A 21415-nucleotide genomic window follows, 5' to 3' on the forward strand; every position below is an offset into this window, starting at 1 on the left:
CAGCTCCAAACCTTAGCTTCTTGGCATTGGAATTGGTAGCATCCATGGAGCAAATTTTAGCTAAAGGCTTCCTTTTTCAGGCTTTGTATGTTGCTTCTTCTTCCTCCAGCTCTTTCATAGCTTCTTTTCCCTTTACCTCTAACTCTTTCAGGTAAACCTTCAGACGCCGGCGCACCCACAAACAGTAACTTTTAAGCCTCTTCTGAGCATTATCCCCGGCAACTGAAGTCCAAACGCTATCATCCTCAACAGTCAGGTCAATAATTTCATCTACCATTTTTTGGGGGAAGAACGCTCACCGAAAAGAGGAAAAAACCTTAACTATGTAAAAATAGTTGCAACCAGAATAGAAGAAAGAAGGGAAAAAGATTTTTCTTCTTTAAAAATGAATAAAAAAAATTGATTAGTTGTATCCTATAACACTTTTAATATATATATTCAATTACTTTAAAATTTATTTTTTAAAAACAATAGCTATAATATCTATAGTATTTAGATACAAATTTTCTATACAATTTCGGGTTTTAATATTTTTTTATGAATTTCTACTTATTTTGTAGTTGATGATTTTAGCTTGAAACTGTATTATTTTTTTTTAATATATTTGTTTTTTTTTTAAATTTTTTTTTTTATCTAAGCTTTAATAATTGGTTTGTATTTGTATCGTAATAAAATCAGGATTTAATCTAATGACTAATATTTGATAAACTCCTTAGGAATTTAGAGTTAATTGAGGATGTATTCAAGTAGGAATTTTTACAACTTGTAAAAATTGAATGCAATGAAAGAGCTTGAATTAAAGTATGTAATAAATTATTAGAATATCTTTTATGGACTTATTATTGGTAACTTATAAAAATATTAACCAATAATAAACTCTGTCTAATAAAATGGAAACTTATTATCATAAATTCAAGTATGCTTCTGAATTTATTTAATAACCCTAAGAAACAAATATAGACTTTAAATATACTTAGAAATTATTTAAACATAATAGTTACACATGAGGCAGACAACTTAATCACCATAATATTTGACAATAAGCAAAGCAAATGAACCCAAAGAAAATTAATTACATTTATTAATTAAATGAGCAAATATACTACTGTATTAATTACTTAAATACCTAAGCCTAGGTATTTTGATTTTAATGAAACTGAAAATCATTCACTATTTAAAAGTTTCATACTTATTATTAACAATCACAAATTAGTATTACCCTTAATAATTTGTTCAAATGATGAGAAAACTTACCAATTAATGCAAAAAAAAGTGACAACTAAACCACAACAAATAACGAGAATCATACAACCAAACCAAAAACATGCTGAACTACCGCGCGCAAGAGGACGACTAGTGTACATAAAATACAGTATTTCCTAAGAAGACATTATTTGTTGACGGAGTTGAGGGTGTTTTCTCAAGTTCTCATCTTCTCCAAATGAAGAACGATTAAATTGATGTTCGATAGTTGTATCTTCTACTAAATTATTTTTTACATGCGTACTTGTGCTTTCTCCCTTCAAAAATTCAGAATACCATCTTTGAGACAACTTAGGGTGTCTTGTAAGATTTGGATCATTAAAATCAACATAGTATATACCGAAAGTATAATCAAAGTCGAACAATAGTTCATATACATCCATAAGTGACCATACAAAGTACCCTCTAGTATTTGATCCATTTCTGCAAGGAAAAATTAAAAGTAATAGTAAAATGAGTTAATTAATTGATATGATGTATCTATGTAAGTACATGAACAATGTCATACTTTAAAGTTAGAACAAAACATGTGATGTATTATTCTATCTTATTAATCTTAACTTATATTTATATAATCTAAAATAAAAATAATGTTCTTCATCAAATTTAGTTTGCGTAATTTTACATGTTGTCAATTTGTTGTTAAATGGGTCTAGGTCGCACCCGTAATCAGAGAGAGAAAATCATATGGCAATTGGAGGTTTAGCCCCTTAGCCTTATTAAGAATTTAACTCTCTCAACTTTTATCAGTGTAAAACGCTTACATGTGTTATTTGGTAGGATATACTTTAACATTGTCCCTCACATGTAAGGTCCCTTTAACTCATCAAGGATCACATGATCCAATTCAATTTGGCCATAAACAATTAATGCCATTAAAGGTCCCAAACTATGGGCCTGGCTTTGATACCATGTTAAATACGGGTCTAAGCTGCACCCGTAACTAGAGAGTCCACTTCACAAGACTAAACGAAGTTCCATCCCAAAACCATATATGGCAAATTGGCAATAAGAGGTTTAATTAGCCCTTTAACCTTATAAAGTGTTTAAATCTCTCAAATTTTATCAGTGTAGGATACTTACATGTATTACTTGGTATGATACTAGCCTTTTGGCTCGTGCCATGCACGATTTATATATATAGAAAAATTGAAAAAGAAAAGTCGTTAACAATTTTTTGTCCTTAGGAATCTCAAAAAATGTTTTAAGAAAAATATTGTAACTATTGCATGTGTGATTGAAAATATATTAATTAATTCAATAAAATAAAGGAGTAGGGGAAGAAAGGAATTACTTGTATGTGAATTGAACAAGGAAATGAACAAAATTGATGAATAATGTTGAAAGGATTTAAATGTTGGAGATAAATGATGGGGAAGATAGAGCGTTAAGACAAGAGGAATTGTAAAAAATTTCTCATGAAAAGTTATAATTAAATAAATTCAGATGGTGAAGGAGAGGATGACATCGGGTTGTCTTATATAGCAGATATGTATACTACAGTAAAGATAATATAAAATTTATAAGTTCTTTCCATCTTTAAAAAATGCCGAACGTATTGTCTTAACGTACGTTGATAACTATACAATGTTCATTTAATTTTTTACTGAATTAAATTTACCAAAATAAATTTATTTAGGTAAATATATTGTTAATCTTGTGTAATGGAAATAGTGAATTTAGAGGGAAAAAATAGCACCGAAAAGTGACATGTGTCACTTCTGATGTCTGTTTTAATGTTAAGTTATTGATTGATACCTCAACATTTGTCCTCTCCCCCTCCCACTCACAAATTCATATGACCCTATGAGGTTTGGTAATACTATTAATTTTAGTTTTTGCATGTTGCACTACCTAATATGATACAGTATCCAGATTAATTTGTTGATTTACTGTTGTATTCATTACATTTTTTTTTTTTTTTTGGAGAGATGTTGTATTCATTAGATGGATTAACTAATTTGGGTTGGGTCAAAACATCTTGCTAGTTAATCAAAATTTGTGTACATCATATCTTTGCACTAAGGGGTTCTTCATACATAAGATTATAAAGACTATCTTCAATGGTGAGACTTGAGGGAATATTTTTAGGAGAGAGAAAGTATTTTTTACAAAGGATACCAATAAGTTAGTATCTAAACTTAACAATTCTAAAATAAAGTTGCTAACTTTAGATACCCAACGACTTTGAGTCTCATTTGACAAAAAGTGTGCGCCCCTTATCAATATTATAATATATTTTGTAATTTATTTAAGTTTTAATTTTTTTTTAATTTTTTTTTTAAAACATAATTATAATATGGATTTGGTGGGTCATAAATTGAAAGTGACATTAGTATACTTTAGAGAGTCTCACCATTGGGAATTAGACTTTACATGAGTTGCTAAATTGAGAAGTGGGTTGGGTATCACCATTGGAGGTAAAAAAACAACTCATTTTGTGTTTCAATACTCAAAGTTGAGTCTCGCCAATGAAGATAGTCATCTCCAATGGTGAGATTCATTGGAGTTTTTAGGAGAGAGAGAGTATTTTTTGTAAAGGATACCAATAAGTTGGTATCTAAACTTAGATACTCAAAAAGAAAGTTGCTAATTTATGATAATCAACCTTGAGTCTCAATTAACAAAAAAAGTGGGCCCCTTATCAATTTTATATTGGTTTATTTATTTATTTAAATTTTAATGTTTTTGTAAAAAATTAAAATTGTTTATTTAATGGGATGTAGTGGGTCATGTTGGAAAATGACATTAGTATACTTAAGAGAGTTTCACTATTGGGAAATTATATATCACATGAGTTGCTAATTTGAGAAGTCGATGGGGTATCACCATTGGGTGTAAAAAACAACTCATTTTGTATTTTAATACTCAAAGTTGTGTTTCACCATCGGAGATGGTCAAGAACAAAATGTATATAATCCTTCCTTATAAATTAGCCCATATTAACTTTTATAATTGTTAATAAACTATTTTGACCGTTAAAAAATCATTTTATAAAGATAAAATTTCAAACATAAAGGTCCTATGTTGTTCACTTTGTTTGCACTTATTATATGAAGAAAAAAAAATTTGATAAGATAGATTAGGGAAAATTAAGTTCTAATAAGACTAATAAAGTAATAAGGCTACCTAAAATCTAATTGTAACGGAAATAAATCTTAATAAGATTTAATAAGTTCACATAAGTAAAAATCGAGTAGTGAATAAAACACACCTAATTAAAGTAAATATTTTAAAAATATACATTGTGAAAAAACCCAATAATATTTAATATAATAATATATTTTAATACTCTATGTATTAGTTTAAAATATGGTTAAATTACACGTGTATGATGCTAGAACAATTTTTAAAAATGGAAGGAGTATGTAGCCAAAAATTAGCCGTTATCATAGGATTCAATGGAGTTTTTTTTTTTTTTTTGACAAGAATGGAGCCTTACCTCATAGCATTAAGCAAACTCCCAATATGGGCTTCTAAATATTCAACCCTAAATGAATCATTTGTAGATGTATTATAATTTGCCACTTGACCTGCAACCAATTTTCATTTTAACTGCAATTAATTTCTACTCAAAACTTATCAAAATAAAATAAATAAATAATAAAGGAAGGAAAAAGGAATACCATTTTCATGGATATAGATAAGAGGATTTTCATAAACATCCTTGTAATATTCTAATACTCGCTCTAAACCCCATGGTTCATTTGGAAACATAAACTACGAATTATATCACAATTAAACATGTTAGACATTAATAAATCTAGAATACACAAATACAATCTCATCATTATGAAGATGTTTGATTTTAAGACTCACCTTTTCTGGCAATGCACTGAAATCAAAAACTGTAAGAAAGAAGGTTATTAGTATTCGACATTAATTTCTACAAATGAATAAATTTGTAGGGCAAATTTGACCTTAATATTCTTAATTATAACTTCGGTGCATTGAGTAACACCAACTTTGACTAGTTAGAATATAACCAACTTTTATAACAAGCACACCACATATTATAATTTTTATCTTTTTTTATTGTTTTTGACGGACATAATTTTTATCTTTTAATAGTGAAAACAACACCAATATGACTATTTATAGGGTTGTCAATATTATAGTTGACACCCGTGGCATCCATTGCAAAAGTTAAGTTTGTGATGTTCTGGTGACTAGGTAAAGTTAGTGCAAGTTTATAAGTCGTAATTTTATTTTTTTAATTGATAAAAAGTGCTTAGAAGGTGTAAAGCATACATATCCACTCCACTTCCATGTCACCAAAATAATCTCTTGGTCTTGGATTTATGGAACTGTTCATAGAATTGTCCGCGACCATCATGATACTATAGTAATTAAGTCCAATAAAATCAAATGATCCCTTCAATAATTTTGATTCTTCTTTTGTGAAAGTAGGCAATTTGGTGCCAGCATTTTTCTTCATTATTTCAGGATAATCACCATATTTCAAGGGATGCATAAACCTAAAAATTGAGCAACAGAGCAAGGATAAAAGTTAGCATGCCACAAGATTTTGATATCACTTTAGCCTATTAATATAGTTGGCCTTATAGACTGCGTCTATTATATTTCTTTAATTTAGAGCTTACCAGCCAATAAGAAAATCATAGGATCTTCGAGCAGCATCTACATCTTCTCGTGTGTTGGTAGCAGGAGACAAATAGTAGGAAAGGAGATTCATCCCAACAAATCCAAGTTGTTTGGCCTATATCCAATTATGTTAATAACATAGGTATAAAAACATGGATGAAAAGGAGTAATAATAACATAATATCATACATTTATACAATCATACATTCATACCTGGTACTTTTCCTTATACAACCTAACAGCAGATCCATGAGCCAACAGTAGAAGGTGAGCAGCAATATATGGTTCAGTCGTCGAGTCTCCTCTACTACAATTATAATGTCCGAAAGGGAGAGAACATCTTCCTGGAGGTGTATTCCCTACGTCATAGCCACCAAAGACGAAGATATTCGCCTCGTTGAAAGTTGTCCATTGCTGAACCCTATCACCAAATTCTCTGAAGCAAATGTCTGCATATGCTGTGAAGTCTAATCTGCATTCACATATGACATTATTGTGAAAAGATATATGTGAGTTATTGTGATAGATTTAGGAAGTTAATAAGATATTTAGGAATATTAGGGTTAGATATTTCTATCGTCTATATATATTATAATGTGGGCGAATATTATGAATGGGAAAAATACAAGGGAATTTCCCCAAAATTTAACAAAAATCTTAAACACGAGAGAGTTCATGTGAGAGGAGAGGATGAAAAACACGAGAGTTCATCTGAGAGAATGAGAAAAACCTTAAACACGAGAGATCGTGTGAGAGGAGAAAAAAAAAATGACGGGTTCGAAAGAAAGACGTTCTTGTTGTATTGATATATATGCAGGTTCGAAAAGAATGACATTCCTGTTTGATTGTTGATTGATGGGTTCGAAAACAATGACGTTCTTATCAAGGGAGAGAGAAAAAAAAAAATTAAAAAATCTTAAACATGAGATTTTGTATAAGAGAGGAGTGATCAATTGCACGCATTATTCATTATTTGCGTCCAATACAATGAGATTATGAGAGTTCACAATTTTTTTAAATAAGTAAGTGATCTTATGTTTTACAAGAATATACGTTATTTTCATAATTAACGTATAATAGTGTGAATTTTTTTTGTGAGAGTTCACAAATTACATTTTTTTTATCATGATGAGATTTGATGATTTTGATGTCGAGGAATATCGTAGCATGATGAAGTTCAACATGATTATTTTTGTGATTATTCAAAGGCGGATCGTTTGGTGATTACATATTGCGGCTTGATGATGACATGATGCAGATTTTATTTTATTGTCCAAGTTGGACGTTCGAGATCTACACCTTCGACTATATTGTGATATGAGATATTATTGTGAAAAGATATATGTGAGTTATTGTGATAGATTTAGGAATGAGTTAAGATATTTAGGAATATTAGGATTAGATATTCCTATTGTCTATGGGAAAAATACAATGAGAAATATATAGAAATATTTTCCCCAAAATTTGACACATATATCCATCACAGTACAATTTTTTATTTTTTTTTTACTATGCAGCTGCTTCAAAGCCAACGTGATGTTCCTTGGTCAGATGACCAAAATATTGGCGAGATTTAAGTGAGAAATGACTTATAGTGTCATATATGGTAAATAAAAACTCGATTTGTTCGAAGCTGATAGATATTATATTATGATAATATATCTCATAGATTTAGGATATATTTTGTACAATATATATTTTGTATCTTTATCGTACTAAGTTTCCTAACCTGATTAGGACTACTCTTGTAAACACTATATATATATTGATCAATTATACACATTCCAGATTGAGGAATTTTTCCGAAATCTAACATGGTATCACCGCTTAGGTTTTAGATCTCAAATTTTTACCAGTGATTTGCGAATTTTTTGGTCAGATTGGCTTTGTCATTGCTAAGAGTAACAATTCTCTTTTTACATTTCGGGCAGGGTGATGATATGGCATATTTGCTTCTTTATGTTGATGACATTATCAGGGGCGGCCGTACACACCTGATAGTGTCTCCCCAAAAACCAAACCCAATGATGAGTACCTTTCACGTTCTGATTTATGAGTTCGGTGAAGAGTTAGAGTCTCATAAATATTTCTTAAGCCTTGACCTTATTTCTAACCTTACCTAAAATGCTTTAAGACAAAATCATTATTTCGTGTCTTTAAACCCAAAATCATTCATTTCGTGTCTCTAAAATCGTTTATTTCGTGTCCAATCCATTAAAAAGTCCAAACCTAATTATTTTCGTCCATAATCATGGCCCATGTTTGTTGGATGGAGATTGAAAAGAGCTTTCCAACGATATATTATAAGCCCAAATCCGAATCAAAACAAGTAAGTTATGGCCAAAATACTAAATCGAACTCAAACCGGATCTAGATCCACCTTACCTACGACCCAATGATCATGAGGAGGGTCCAATACCTTATTTCCAATCCTAAGACAATTAGGATTCATTAGGAGCTTCTATAATCCTTTAGAAGGTTCTAATTTATCCTTTCCCCGAAAGATAAAGATTAAAGAATTTGATATTGAATAAAACATCTCTTTTTTTTAAATCTCGGTCAAAACTGAATTTCGTGCCTCATAATTTTTATCCAAATCATGAATGGTTGGATAGCCCTTGAAATTATCTCTCCAATGATATATCATGATCCCAATTCCGAGCAATAACGGAAAAAATATGAATGAAATACCAAAATCCATCCTAAACTGACATTGTTCCACTATTTCAATCATATCTTAAATTATACAAAATATTTCAATTTGATTATAATTGAATTGGAAAGTAGACTTTCAGATTTTTCCAAAAATATATTATTTATCTTATTCCGATTTCTAGATCAAAAGTTATGATAAAAACAAAAAATGCAAAATTGTAGGACCATCGCACCGCGACAGCACCATCACGCCGCGATGAACCTGGCGAGCCGCGATACTCATATCGCGCCGCGATAAAAGGAGTTTTATTCCGATTCGAATTCAGATCTTTTCTGATCGCTTCGACCTTCTTTTTTCCTATAAATAGAGGTCATTTCACCCCATTTTCAATCACCAACAATCATCATCAATACCCTTTCTAATGTTCTCTCTCTTGATTTCTTCTTATTCATAGCCTAGCTTAAATACATCCTTGATACTCTCCCCAAACAAATACCATACCTCCTTTGCAAGATTCGAATACTCCTTGCTCTCCTCAACGTTGCCTTTGACCTCGACATGAAAGGTTGATAGTTTTGAGGGTTTGGTCCCAAATCTATATTTCAATTGTTATGTGATTTATTTACTTTGTTGATTTAATCTTTCCTAAAGTTACTAACGTGTTTATAGTTTTAATAGCAAGAAGGGAGGAATTTCAACGTAAGTAATTCAATTACTTAATCCTTGAGTTTGGAGTACAAATCATGTTTAGAATATTACTTTAATTCTTAGTATCATGTTAGGATGTTATTATGATTTCTAGCATCATGTTTAGGATAACGCTTTGATTATGATTTTTATTAGTGACATGCTAGGGTTTGTTATTAATCCGTCTAGGATCTTACTATTAATGATATTTTGGATGATGTTATTATGATGATGATTGTTGTATCAATTAATCATATGTTGCTTGATTATTCATGATTGATTGTTATTGCTTAATCACGCCCTTTTTTGCAGGATTAAGGGGAATTTGTACTTTAAATCACGCCTAATAAGATAATTAATAATTTGATTTAGGCTTAATATGATTTTAATTCAAATAATCACAAATATTAGATTTGATTGTGCATTAATAATCAACTAACGTAGATTAAGCAGGTTTAGGGCTAATTTAATGTATGGATGTTGATTGGAAAGCGCACATGAATATCATAAGAATTAAGTAAAGGCCGATTTAGGGCGGGTTCAATCTCTTTTAGGTTAAATTCGTATCTTCATCCCCGAACATCCAATCATGGTTCCGAATCGCTATGGAGTTAGCGATCTCCGTGATCGTGAATGGGGTGTAACTTTCGCACCCGTGAACAGTTTACAAGTTCCTAAAACTTGTTGGCGACTCTTCTATCTCTAGCTTCCTTTCTCTTGGAGCGCCGCAATGTCTAAAAGTATGAAATAATGGAGCTCAAAAGGTTGAGTTTAAAAAATTCCCTACAACGACGAAGACCTGGTGCGACCGCACTAGACCCCAAAAATTTGGGGCCCCGAAATAAACTTGATATATATTGATTAAGTAAATAAGTTTAATGAGGAATTGCCTTTGGTCTAGTGGTAAAACAATTTTGAATGAAACAAATGGTCTTAGGTTTAAGTCTAATGATTTACAGCCTGTACCCCCACTAACTTTTTTCAATTTTTTATGCTTCTCTTCCCCCTTTTTTTTTTTTTTTTTTTTTGAAGTGTGTGTGCGTGTTTTTATTTTATTTTTAAAGCTCAAGTCTTTCAACACTTGCCAGTTAAATATCTTAACTTTGCAATTATTTTGGTGTTATCATTAGTCGATTAATTTGTTTCCCTTGTATTTTAACATTTTTTTGAATTTTTTTTAAAGTATATAAATAATATACTTTTATTTTTCGTTTACTTGTAATTGAAGTATACTGTATAAATTATAGTTTTCACATACATAATTTTTTTTTGAAGTATATAAATTTTTAAAGAGATGCTTCAACACTTGCTGTTTACTTTTTGTACGTTTTTTTAATAATTGGAGGTCAAAAGTAATGTATCAATTTAATCGAAATCTTCACATACTATGTTCATCGAAGCAAATTTTATTTGTTTATTAATATTTTTATCTTTTTTGTTTAATCATAGAAAAGGGCCCAATTTTATAAAATCGCACGGGACCCTGAAATCTTTGCCATGCCCATGGATATTATATTAGCTACCTCGTCGGACAGGTTGTGAGGGGATTATATTTCAGTTACAAACTGAGTTTCCTATGTCTGATTTAGGCCCCCTGAATTAATTTTTGGGGATTGCGGTGACTCGTACTCCTTATTTGCTTCTTACACAGCAAAAATATGCTTAGGAAATTTTAGAACGTGCATGTATGGACTCTTGTAAACCTGCAGCTACCCCAGTCGACACTAAGTCCAAACATAGTGCAAATTTCGGACCATCAGTTCGAGATCCTACTCTGTACCGCAACTTAGTAGGTGCTCTTCAGTATCTCACTTTCATTAGGCCCGACGTTGCCTATTTAGTACAAGAAAAGTGTGTCTTTTTATACATGATCCCTGGGAACTCATTATGATGCATTGAAACACATTCTGTATTATGTTCAGGGTACCATTGATCTTGGGTTACATCTATATCCATCTGCTCCCACTCAATTGATTACTTATACTGACGCTGATTGGGGAGGTTGTTCTGACATCCGTCGCTCTATTTCGGTTATTGTTGCTTTCTTGGGAAAAAAACCTCCTCTTCTGGTCATCTAAGCGTCAACCTACTTTAATTTATCTCAACTCGTTCGAGTGCAGAAGCAGAATATCGAGGCATCGTGAATGTTGGCTCTAAGGCTTGTTGGCTTCATATTCTCTAACTTGAGCTACATTGTCCTCTTCGTTAGGATATTATTGTTTATTGTGATAATGTCAGCGCTATAAATTTTTCTAGCAATTCGGTTCAACACCAAGGCATTAAACATGTGGAGATGGATATTCATTTTGTTCGAGAAAAGGTTGCTTTGGGTTATGTTCGAGTTCTACTTAATCCTATTAGATATCAGTTTGCAGACATTTTCACAAAAGATCTTCTAAGAGACTTATTTCTAGATTTCAGATCCAATCTTAGCGTACGACCTCCTCCCGCTATGATTTCAGGGGTGTGATATATATTATGATAATATGTGTCATAAATTGACGAGTTTTCCCGAAATCTAACAAAAACCAGTGGTCACATATATAAAGTGTACATTAATGCAACACGTGATGGTATGAATGAACCTCTCAATAAGCCAATGTTTGTTTAAATCGAATGATGAGAAAATCATGTCATATCTTTAACTATAAGAGGATTAGGTCAATGCGACTATTTGTTACGGTATATGTTATGAAATAGAGTGTATAAATTATACTACTGGTAATTATATTATGACAAAGTACATACATGATCCTTCGATTGAGGAAACCTCCATACTCATCCTCAAGGACCTGAGGTAAATCTGTGTGCAAAAGAGTAACATGTGGCTCGATTCCTGCGAGTTAGAAGTAATTTAACATTCTATAATTCTATTATATAGCCTAATTAACAATTTATCAAAGATGTTAATATAACATTTTATCTAGAAAAATATTACCATGATTAATAAGTTCATTGATGAGGTTGTTGTAGTATCTTAAACCTTTCGGGTTAATAGCTCCTCTGCCATCTAAAAGAAAATTAAGAAATTGTATAAGTTTATCTAAATCATAAACTTAATATTGATTAATTTGATAAATATGGGGGTAAGGTATGAAAATTGGTACTTGGAATTAATCTCGACCAAGAGATTGAAAATCGGTAGGCATCCAATCCAGTCTCTACCATGAGTTGAACATCATCCTAATACCATTAATCATAAACATAAATAGATAATAATTCAATAATTATTCCAATTCGATCAATTACATTATTCAAAGATCAATCAAGGGGAATACCTTCTCTTCTAGCAGTAACACTATCATGCAAAATACTTCGTATATTGAATATTTGTAACTCATTAGTCTCAACTCACACATTGAATATTTGTAACTCATTAGTCTCAACTCACACGTGCATTTTTTTTTTCCATAAGTATGATGTTAAATTGAATTAAAAACCATTGCTAAAACGTTTCAAAATAGTATATGTATCTATAATAACTTGTTAATGGAAGCATTTCATTATACTCAAAATTGTAAAAATAAAAAAGATTAAAAGACTTAATAATCACCTTGTATTTATGGTATTGATCACATGTTACATCTGGATCATGCTTTCCATGCCCTGAAAATTTGAATGTGAGTTTAATATTAGGAAATGGTATGAGAAGTATTGATACATTTCATGGCACAACATATTGCAAATTACTATTTTTATTATTTGAATTGAAATTATATATGAAACCACACATTAGAATAAAACTAATAATCTTTCACATGACTATGTTTTTTTTTTTTTTTTTTTTTATTTATTTATTTTTTTTTTTTTTTTGTATATACTGCATATTAATTAGAATTTTTGGTCAATTTCTAAAATTTAACTACCTCGTATTAGAATAGAAATAGTCATTATATTATGAGATCAAAATATACTAAGAAAATTGGTGGAAGCACTCAATGAGACAAGCTTAATTACTCTTTTGATGAGCAAAAGTATCATAAATGCTGCGCGTCCTTCCATCCTCCAATGCTGCTCCCTCAACCTTTAGAATTTAGATATAACAAGAATTAAATATTTCTCTTTCCAAAAAAAAAAAAAAGAATTAAATATTTTAATCGACCGCTATAAAATTTTCAGACAAACTAAAGCTGACATTGGGTAAGCTTCATACAATATTAAAGAAGATTGACATGAAAGATTTACAAACGAGCACATTTTTGGAACACTCGAAAAGAAATAATTATGAGCAGTTTATTATAGAACGAATAGAGTATGAAAAAAATGATTAAAAGACTAATTATGAGCAGTTTATTATAGGACAAATAGAGTATGTGAGAAGCTTGAAAAAAAAGGGAAAACATGAAACCAAGAGTACCTGATAAGCAGAGGTACTAGCACCAAATATAAAATCCTTAGGAAAGTCGTACCGATTATAGTGTTCGTCACCAAGAGCTGCTTCTCCAAACAAAATCGAAAATATAATTACCAATCTATTTATTATCGTCATTGATTCTCTTATCGGTTAATAATCTTTTTTTTTTTTTTTTTTTTTTTTTTTTTTTTTTTTTTTTTTTTTTTTCCTTCCTTCCTTCTGGTTTCAAATTTTAAACGGTGTGGTCGTCAAGTTTCGAATAAAATGGGATCCAAACTAACAAAGCAGTCATTAACCCGATAAATGTTGACAATTAGTAATAATTACGTCTTTTCCTTTTTTATTTTTATTTATTTTTATTTTTTTATTATTTTTTTTTCCCTGATGCAACCGCTCGTTTTTTGTGTGACCGGCTAACACACACCAAAACACTAACCGAGTAATTTCTGACTGATCCAGTAAACGCTGATCAACCGAGTAACCCCTGACTGATCGAGTAACCCCAAACCAAGTAACCATTGACCGAGTAACCCAGACCGATTGAGTAATCCCTAACCAATTAACCCCGGCCACACGGTGTAGCCAACCACATATGAAACTTTGGTGCTTTTTCTGTGTGGCCGAAGTTACTAATTCAAGGGTTACTTATCAAGGAGTTACACAGACGGTAAAGGGTTACTTATTTTGGGGTTACTCAGTCGGTTAGCGCGTTTTCGCTAGGGTTACTTATTTCGGAGTTACACAGTCGGTCAAGGGTTACTTATTCTGGGGTTACTCAGTCGGTTAGCGCGTTTTCTGACCAACCGAGTAACCCTTGAATAAGTGACCCCTGACCGAGTAACCCCCAACTGACCGAATAACTCCTGAATAAGTAATCTCAACCACACGGTGTGGCCAGCCACATATAAAAATTTATGTTTTAGCAAAGAGTAAATACTTTCTCTAGTTCATATTAGTTGACACATTTTTCAATGCTAATTTGTCAATGTGTAACTTCAAGTAATAATATCTTCAAATATCTATAATAAAAATTGATATTTAAAAAATAAATAAGAAGACAAATTTCATTAGATTATGTTTTTTCTTAAATATACATCCCAAAATAAAAATAATGTACCAAAAATCAAAATTATCAACTAAAATAAAACGGAGGAAGTATATACTCCGTATATTTTAGTTTACTCATTCACTTGCTGATTTACATATCATTTTCAACTGAAGGCATATTACAGCAAAGCATGCCGACTTACATATCATTTTCAACTGAAGGCATATTACAGCAAAGCATATTCACATAGTTAACCATTAATTAAAGTAACAGCCAATACCCTTCAGTTTAACGAAAAAACAATACTAAAGCGCTACGTATGATGATTTTGATGCATACGGATTATGTATGTATGTATTTGTGTTTATTTCTTGCTGTCCAATCTTTATTGGTCTCAATCTGAATCAATAATTACTCAAATAGTGGTAGACTGGTAGTCGTTTTTAAGGGTATGAGTCAATGAGTCATGCAGGCATGAAACTCATCATGCTCTTTATTTTATACTCTATTTGACTATTTACACTTGATGATATAAAATTGACATTTATATCATTAATTTTAATGGGAAATTTTCAATAGTGACCCCTAACTTCTGCTACGCACCAATGGTAACCTCCCTTTTTTTTTTTTATTATACAAAATGACCTTAGTTAAGAATTTTATCCCCCTAATAACATTATTTCATTAAATAGTTAATTAAAATTAACTATGGTTAATTTTATTTTTTTTTACAAAAATAACACTTTAAAAAATAACAACCACCAACCCATCCACCCACACCACCAACCAGCCACCCTATCCTCCTTCCCTTTCACTACTAGCGACCTACTGCCTGACCACCACTAGACCGTCGAAATCGGAACGATGACCACCCCCAGATCGCCGAACCCAAACCTCCAGACCGTCGAACCCAAACCCCACGACCACTTTTATACCGTCGAACGCCCCAAATCCCGACCATTTTCCGCCCCCTTCCCCTCCCCCTCACCCGCCACTAGCTGAACCGAAACCACCCTCGCCCGAAACCCAAACCCAGTAACCCCCACTTGAACCGAAATCACTTTCAAATTTGGGTAGGTGGGTGGTTTCGGGTTGTTGTTGGTGGAGAGGAGATAGAAAGGGAGGGTTATGGGTTATGGTGGGAGGAGGAGCGGTGGTCTGGTTCTGGGTCTGAAGGAGGTGTCGGGTCTTGGTCTGGTGGGGGGTTTCGATTTGGGGTAAGAATGAGGGTAGAGGTGGTGGTGGCGGCTGGTTGAAGGTGAAGGTTGCGGCGGCGGCTAATATCGTCGGCTGGTTGATGGTGAAGGGGGCGGCGTCGGCTGGTTGACAGTGAAGGAGGTGCAGCGACTGGGTGAAGGTGGCTGGTTGGTTTTTTTTTTTTTTTTTTTTTTTTTTTTTTTTTTTTTTAAATAAAAATCTAACCATAGTTTAATTTTTTAAATAATAAAACACTCATTAATGTTATATTTGGAATAAAATTCTTTAAAAAGGTCATTTTGTATAATTAATTTTCAAGAGGGTTACCATTGGTGCGTTGCATAAGTTGGGGGTCACCATTGAAAATTTCCCATTTTTAATTATTAAAAATTATATTATTTTGATATACGAAAATTATATATTGAAAATATTTTAATAAGATCTCATATAAATATATTTTTTCATATATATTGGAGTATGTAAGTATTGGAAAAAGTCCAGATAGCTTAATTTTAAAGAAATCTTAAGACTAGAATATTTGAACTCCTTGTTGAATTTTTCTATTATTATTATTATTTTTTTTTTTTTATCAAACTCGTTGTTGAATTTTCCTAAATGTTTCAATTCAATTCTTAATAACATTGTGAAATTTAAACCATTGTCAAAAACAAAACAACATTGAAAACTTACTTGACCTTAAGCTATCAGATAAGTTTAAATAACAAAACATTTCCTCAATTATTATATATCTGTACCATTTTTTTTTTCTTGATATTGTCTGTTTTGTACAAGTGTCATAAATTGAATGGAATTTAGTTAAATCAAAAACTTTAATATGATATTATAATGAGAAGTAAAGAGGATAGTTGGAGTCATTATAAAATTGTAAGAAAGATAATAAATTTTACATTTTAGTGAAAATTAAGGGATGTGAGAGGAGAAAAATGATAAAAAGCCAATAGGAGTATTAAAATCGGGATTCTACTTGGAATTGGAAAGGGCTCTCAGAATCGAATCGTAGAATCGTAAGATTCTACCGACATGCATAATCAAGAAGTTATTTCCAAATTTAATTAAATATATTTAAATTATGAGTTCGAAACCTAATTATTATAGTTGTTTGTCCATTAAGCAACCAATAATTGATAATATATATTTATAAAATAAATATGTAGGTATGTTTTAAACTTGTAAGGATTTTGCTAGTTAAGAAAAATATGTAAAATCGGGTAGAATCGTAAATTGAATCGTATGACATACATAAATTGTAAAATCGTAAGATTCTAAGATTTAAATCGGAATTTTAATAACAACCAAATTTGTCTAAATTCTTCATCATGTTTACTACAAGTGAGACCATGAATAGCCAAAAATAAGCTTATATATTACTCCAACAATAACAATAATAATTCCAATAATTCAACTCAAATAAAGTTTTCCACTTTTGAAATAAACATTTTTTACTCAAATAAAATGAAAATCCTACAAACGACTACCACTATACTTAATTTTCATTGGGTGAATTTTGGGTTTTTTTTTTTAATTTTATTTTATTATTATCAAACGTATTAAAAATTATTTTTCTTTTTTAAAAAATCATTTTTTCGGAATTTAATTTTTTGAATGTTAGCTAATAATTTTTTTAAGATTTATATTTAATTTTTTGAATGTTAGCTAAAATCGGCCAATAAAAATTAAGTATTGTGATAGTCATTTTGTTAGGTTTTCAGTGAATTCAAACTAGAAAAGCTCTTAACACTTGTGTGGGACAAAACCTAAATAATGTGATTACAATAACAAAGTAAAGTAATTACAACAACCACAACTAAGGTGTTACAATCAAGTATTAATAAGTCTAAGAAATTACAGAAATTTCTAAACAAAACACTAATGTGAAGACTATGAAACTTGCCTCAACTCCAAGCCAATCAAAGCACACATGAACATGAGAATTGCAATGCCCCTTGAGACTATGACCTTGATACACTGTCAAAGGCGTATGAATACTTTCCTAAAGAGGTTTATTTCCCCCACACGGTACTTGGGTTTAAACCGGAAATCCTCTTTGAGATACAATTGACAGCCATTCGTCCTTAGTACTAGAATCGAAGTAAAGATGATAAATTCACACAAGTTAGAATGATTGCAAGAGTTTTCTAACAAAAGTTTGCAAAGTTTTTGAGAGAAAAATTGTAGAGAATACTGCTTGGGGAGAAGAAGAATATGTTATATCTCTTCTTTCACGAATTGATCTCTTTTAACAAAAGACTCAACCATCAGAAATAACCGCAAAACAGGGAGGCGCGGGCGCTCCACCAAGAGGCGCGGGCGCGCCATCAGGTGGAGCGGGCGCTCCTATATCGGGAGCGGGCGCTTCTCATCAGAAATGCGAAATTTCCATAGGAAGACAGAAGGGGGCGCGGTTTAGGCGCGACCAGAAGCGCGGGCGCGCCACTAGGACGCGCGGGCGCGCCACCTGACGCGCGGCCGCGCCAACTCTGCACTTCCAAAGATCCAAAATCCAGTGAGGTCTGCGATTTAAGCGCGATCTCAGAGCGGCCGCGTCTACGTAGCGCATGCGCTACTCATGGTTCGCGAGCGCAACCATTAACACTCTAAATATTCCAAAAATCCTCCCCCATTTAGAGTTTTTCTTAAAACATTCTCCACTTCTTACAATTAAACCACATCTCATGCTTCAATGTCAATGTCCCTTCGGATTGAATTGACACCTAGTACAACACACTTAACGATGATCATATCCCATGATTTCCATACGGATTGAATCACACGGATATATCTAATCATTCGAAGGTGAAGTACACACAAGACAAATCGAATTAATCATCACTTGACACTTTTATACAGCCATGTGTCCGTATCTTTCATAAGTTCATCGAAGTCTATATGTCCAATTAGACTTCTTGAAGCGGCTAAACTTCGAACTTATATAGATAGGTTCTTATATACGTGTATGTGCCCTTGTGACAAGACACTTACATTTAGAGCTTCTCAACTCTAAATCTTTGAGAAATTTAAATGACGCTACCTTACACATCACAAGTACCATAGCAAAATGGGTCATCAAATATTGCTGACAAACATTAAAAATGCAATTCAACCACATTGAATCTAAGACTTGATGTTTCTTCAAGCGTTAGATTGGGTTTCACAAATTTGTGTTTTTGGACATAAACCCATTCCATTCATAGCAAATATAATGGAATGCTTTGGCATTGCCTTTGTAAAGCAATCCGCCAAATTCAACTTTGTTGGAACATAGTCAAGACTTATGACCCCATCATTGATAAGCTCTTTCACTAGGCTATGCCTTAGTGAAATATGCCGAGACTTACCATTGTATACTTGACTATAAGCCTTTATCAACGCCGAATTGGAATCACAATGGATTGCCACCGGTGGCATTGGCTTTGACAATAAAGGCATCTCTAGCATGAGATTCCTCAACCACACAGCTTCCTTACTAGCTGAAGCAAGAGCTATAAACTCAGCTGCCATAGTGGAATCCGCAATGCAAGTTTGTTTCTTGAAAGACCATGAAATGGCACCTCCCCCAAACATGAAAACCCAACCACTTACAGAAGAATCATCTTCTTTGTAAGTGATCCAACTTGCATCAGAATATCCTTCCAAAATCGAAGGAAATCCACTATAAGATAGACCATAGTCTAACGTACCCTTAAGGTACCTCAAGACCCTTCTAATTGCAAACCAATGATGTGCACCCGGGTTACTAGTAAATCTACTTAGTTTTCCCACAGCCAATGCAATATCCGGTCTTGTACTAGTCATGGCATACATCAAGGATCCAATTATCCTTGAATATTCCAATTGGGAAATTGTTTTCCCCGAATTTTTAACCAATTTTACATTGGGTTCCCAGGGGGGTGTTCACGGGACACTTATCAAACATATTGAACTGTTTGATCATTTTCTCAATGTAATGAGATTGACTTAATATAAGCCTTCCATTATTCCTAACAATCTTGATGCCGAAAATGACATCCGCCTCCCCCAAATCCTTCATCTGAAAAGATGAGGATAAGAATTCCTTGGTCAATTCTACTTGTTGTAGACTTGTACCAAAGATAAGCATATCATCAACATATAGACAAATGATGACACCATGACCTTTGTCATCAAATTTGCTATATATACACTTATCAGCTTGATTCACTTTGAATCCAAAAGACAAAATCGTGTCATCAAATTTCCGATGCCACTGTTTTGGTGCTTGTTTAAGTCGATACAATGACTTAACCAATTTACACACCTTATCTTCATGTCCTTCCAAAACAAACCCTTCGGGTTGTTTCATATACACTTCTTCCTCTAGATCTCCATAAAGGAATGCCGTTTTGACATCCATTTGATGAATCACTAGATTATATACCGAAGCCATTGCAATTAACAACCTTATCGAGGTTATTCTTGCAACCGATGCATAGGTGTCAAAATAATCAACACCATGCTTTTGCCTAAAGCCTTGGATAACCAATCTGGCTTTAAACTTCACTATGGAGCCATCCGGCCTCCTTTTCCTAGTGAAAATCCATTTGCAACCAAGAGGTTTGCAATCGGGAGGTAAATCCTCTATGACCCAAGTGTTATTTCCCATGATGGAATCCATCTCATCATTTATAGCCTATTTCCAAAATGAACTATCTTGGGAAGATATTGCTTCACTATATGTCTTTGGGTCACTATCCACATTGAAACAATATGGAGTAGTAGAACTAAGGACATCCCTAGATCCTTCAACCAAATAAATTATGAAGTCATCTAGAGGATTCCTAATTTTCCTTTCTCTAGTACTTCTCCTCAATTGAGGAGTTTCAACATTCTCATTATCAAATGTACTTTCATGAGTTTCAAGTTGATCATTCAACTCTACTATCTCCCTATCATTGGCTAATTTGTAGATCTTTCGGTCTACTCATTAATGAAAATCAGTTTTCATCAAAAATTGCATCTCTTGACTCTATAACTGAATGAACAGATATATAGTCATTTTGTTCTATTACATAGAATCTATAGGTTTTGCTATGCTCAGCATAACCTATAAATATGCAATCCAAGCCCCTTTCACCGAGCTTTCTTTTCTTGTTGCCGGGAACTCTTACGACTGCCCTACAACCCCAAACCTTGAGATACTTCAAGTTTGGCTTTCTTTTGTACCAAAGTTCATAAGGAGTCGATTCTTTTCCCTTTGTGGGAACCCGGTTAAGAATGTGACATGCTGTCAACATTGCTTCACCCCAAAACCCTTCACTCAAACCAGAGTAAGATAGCATGGAATTAACCATCTCTTCAAGAGTTCTGTTTTTCCTTTCAGCTACACCATTTGATTGTGGTGCATAACCAGCTGTTGTCTCATGAATTATACCGAAATATTGGAAATAAATTGGATCATAGTATTCCCCTCCCTTATCAGTTCTAATTCTCTTAATAAATGAATCTACTTGCAATTCTACTTCTCTTTTATAAATATCAAACTGGGTTAAAGCTTCATCTTTGGAATGCAAAAGATACACGTAACAAAACCTAGAATAATCATCTATAAAAGTAACCATGTATATTTTGT

At 32.5% G+C, this 21415-nt stretch overlaps 1 protein-coding gene across 1 annotated transcript; it reads right to left on the reverse strand.

Moving 5' to 3' along the window:
* Positions 1 to 1173: 1173 nt before the first annotated feature.
* On the reverse strand, positions 1174 to 14217 carry LOC110739239 (cyanidin 3-O-glucoside 5-O-glucosyltransferase (acyl-glucose)-like). The gene is made up of 13 exons (XM_021919697.1): positions 13569 to 14217; positions 13169 to 13235; positions 12765 to 12817; positions 12319 to 12394; positions 12150 to 12221; positions 11960 to 12047; positions 6082 to 6340; positions 5868 to 5983; positions 5515 to 5741; positions 5083 to 5111; positions 4890 to 4983; positions 4706 to 4796; positions 1174 to 1686 (listed from the first exon to the last, which is right to left on the reverse strand). Exons 1-13 carry the CDS (start codon positions 13698 to 13700, stop codon positions 1380 to 1382), a joined length of 1611 nt encoding a protein of 536 aa, XP_021775389.1. The 5' UTR covers positions 13701 to 14217; the 3' UTR covers positions 1174 to 1379.
* Between the last annotated feature and the right edge of the window lie 7198 nt (positions 14218 to 21415).

Source organism: Chenopodium quinoa, unplaced genomic scaffold (assembly GCF_001683475.1).
Source record: "Chenopodium quinoa cultivar QQ74 unplaced genomic scaffold, ASM168347v1, whole genome shotgun sequence".
Taxonomy (NCBI): Eukaryota; Viridiplantae; Streptophyta; class Magnoliopsida; order Caryophyllales; family Amaranthaceae; genus Chenopodium; species Chenopodium quinoa.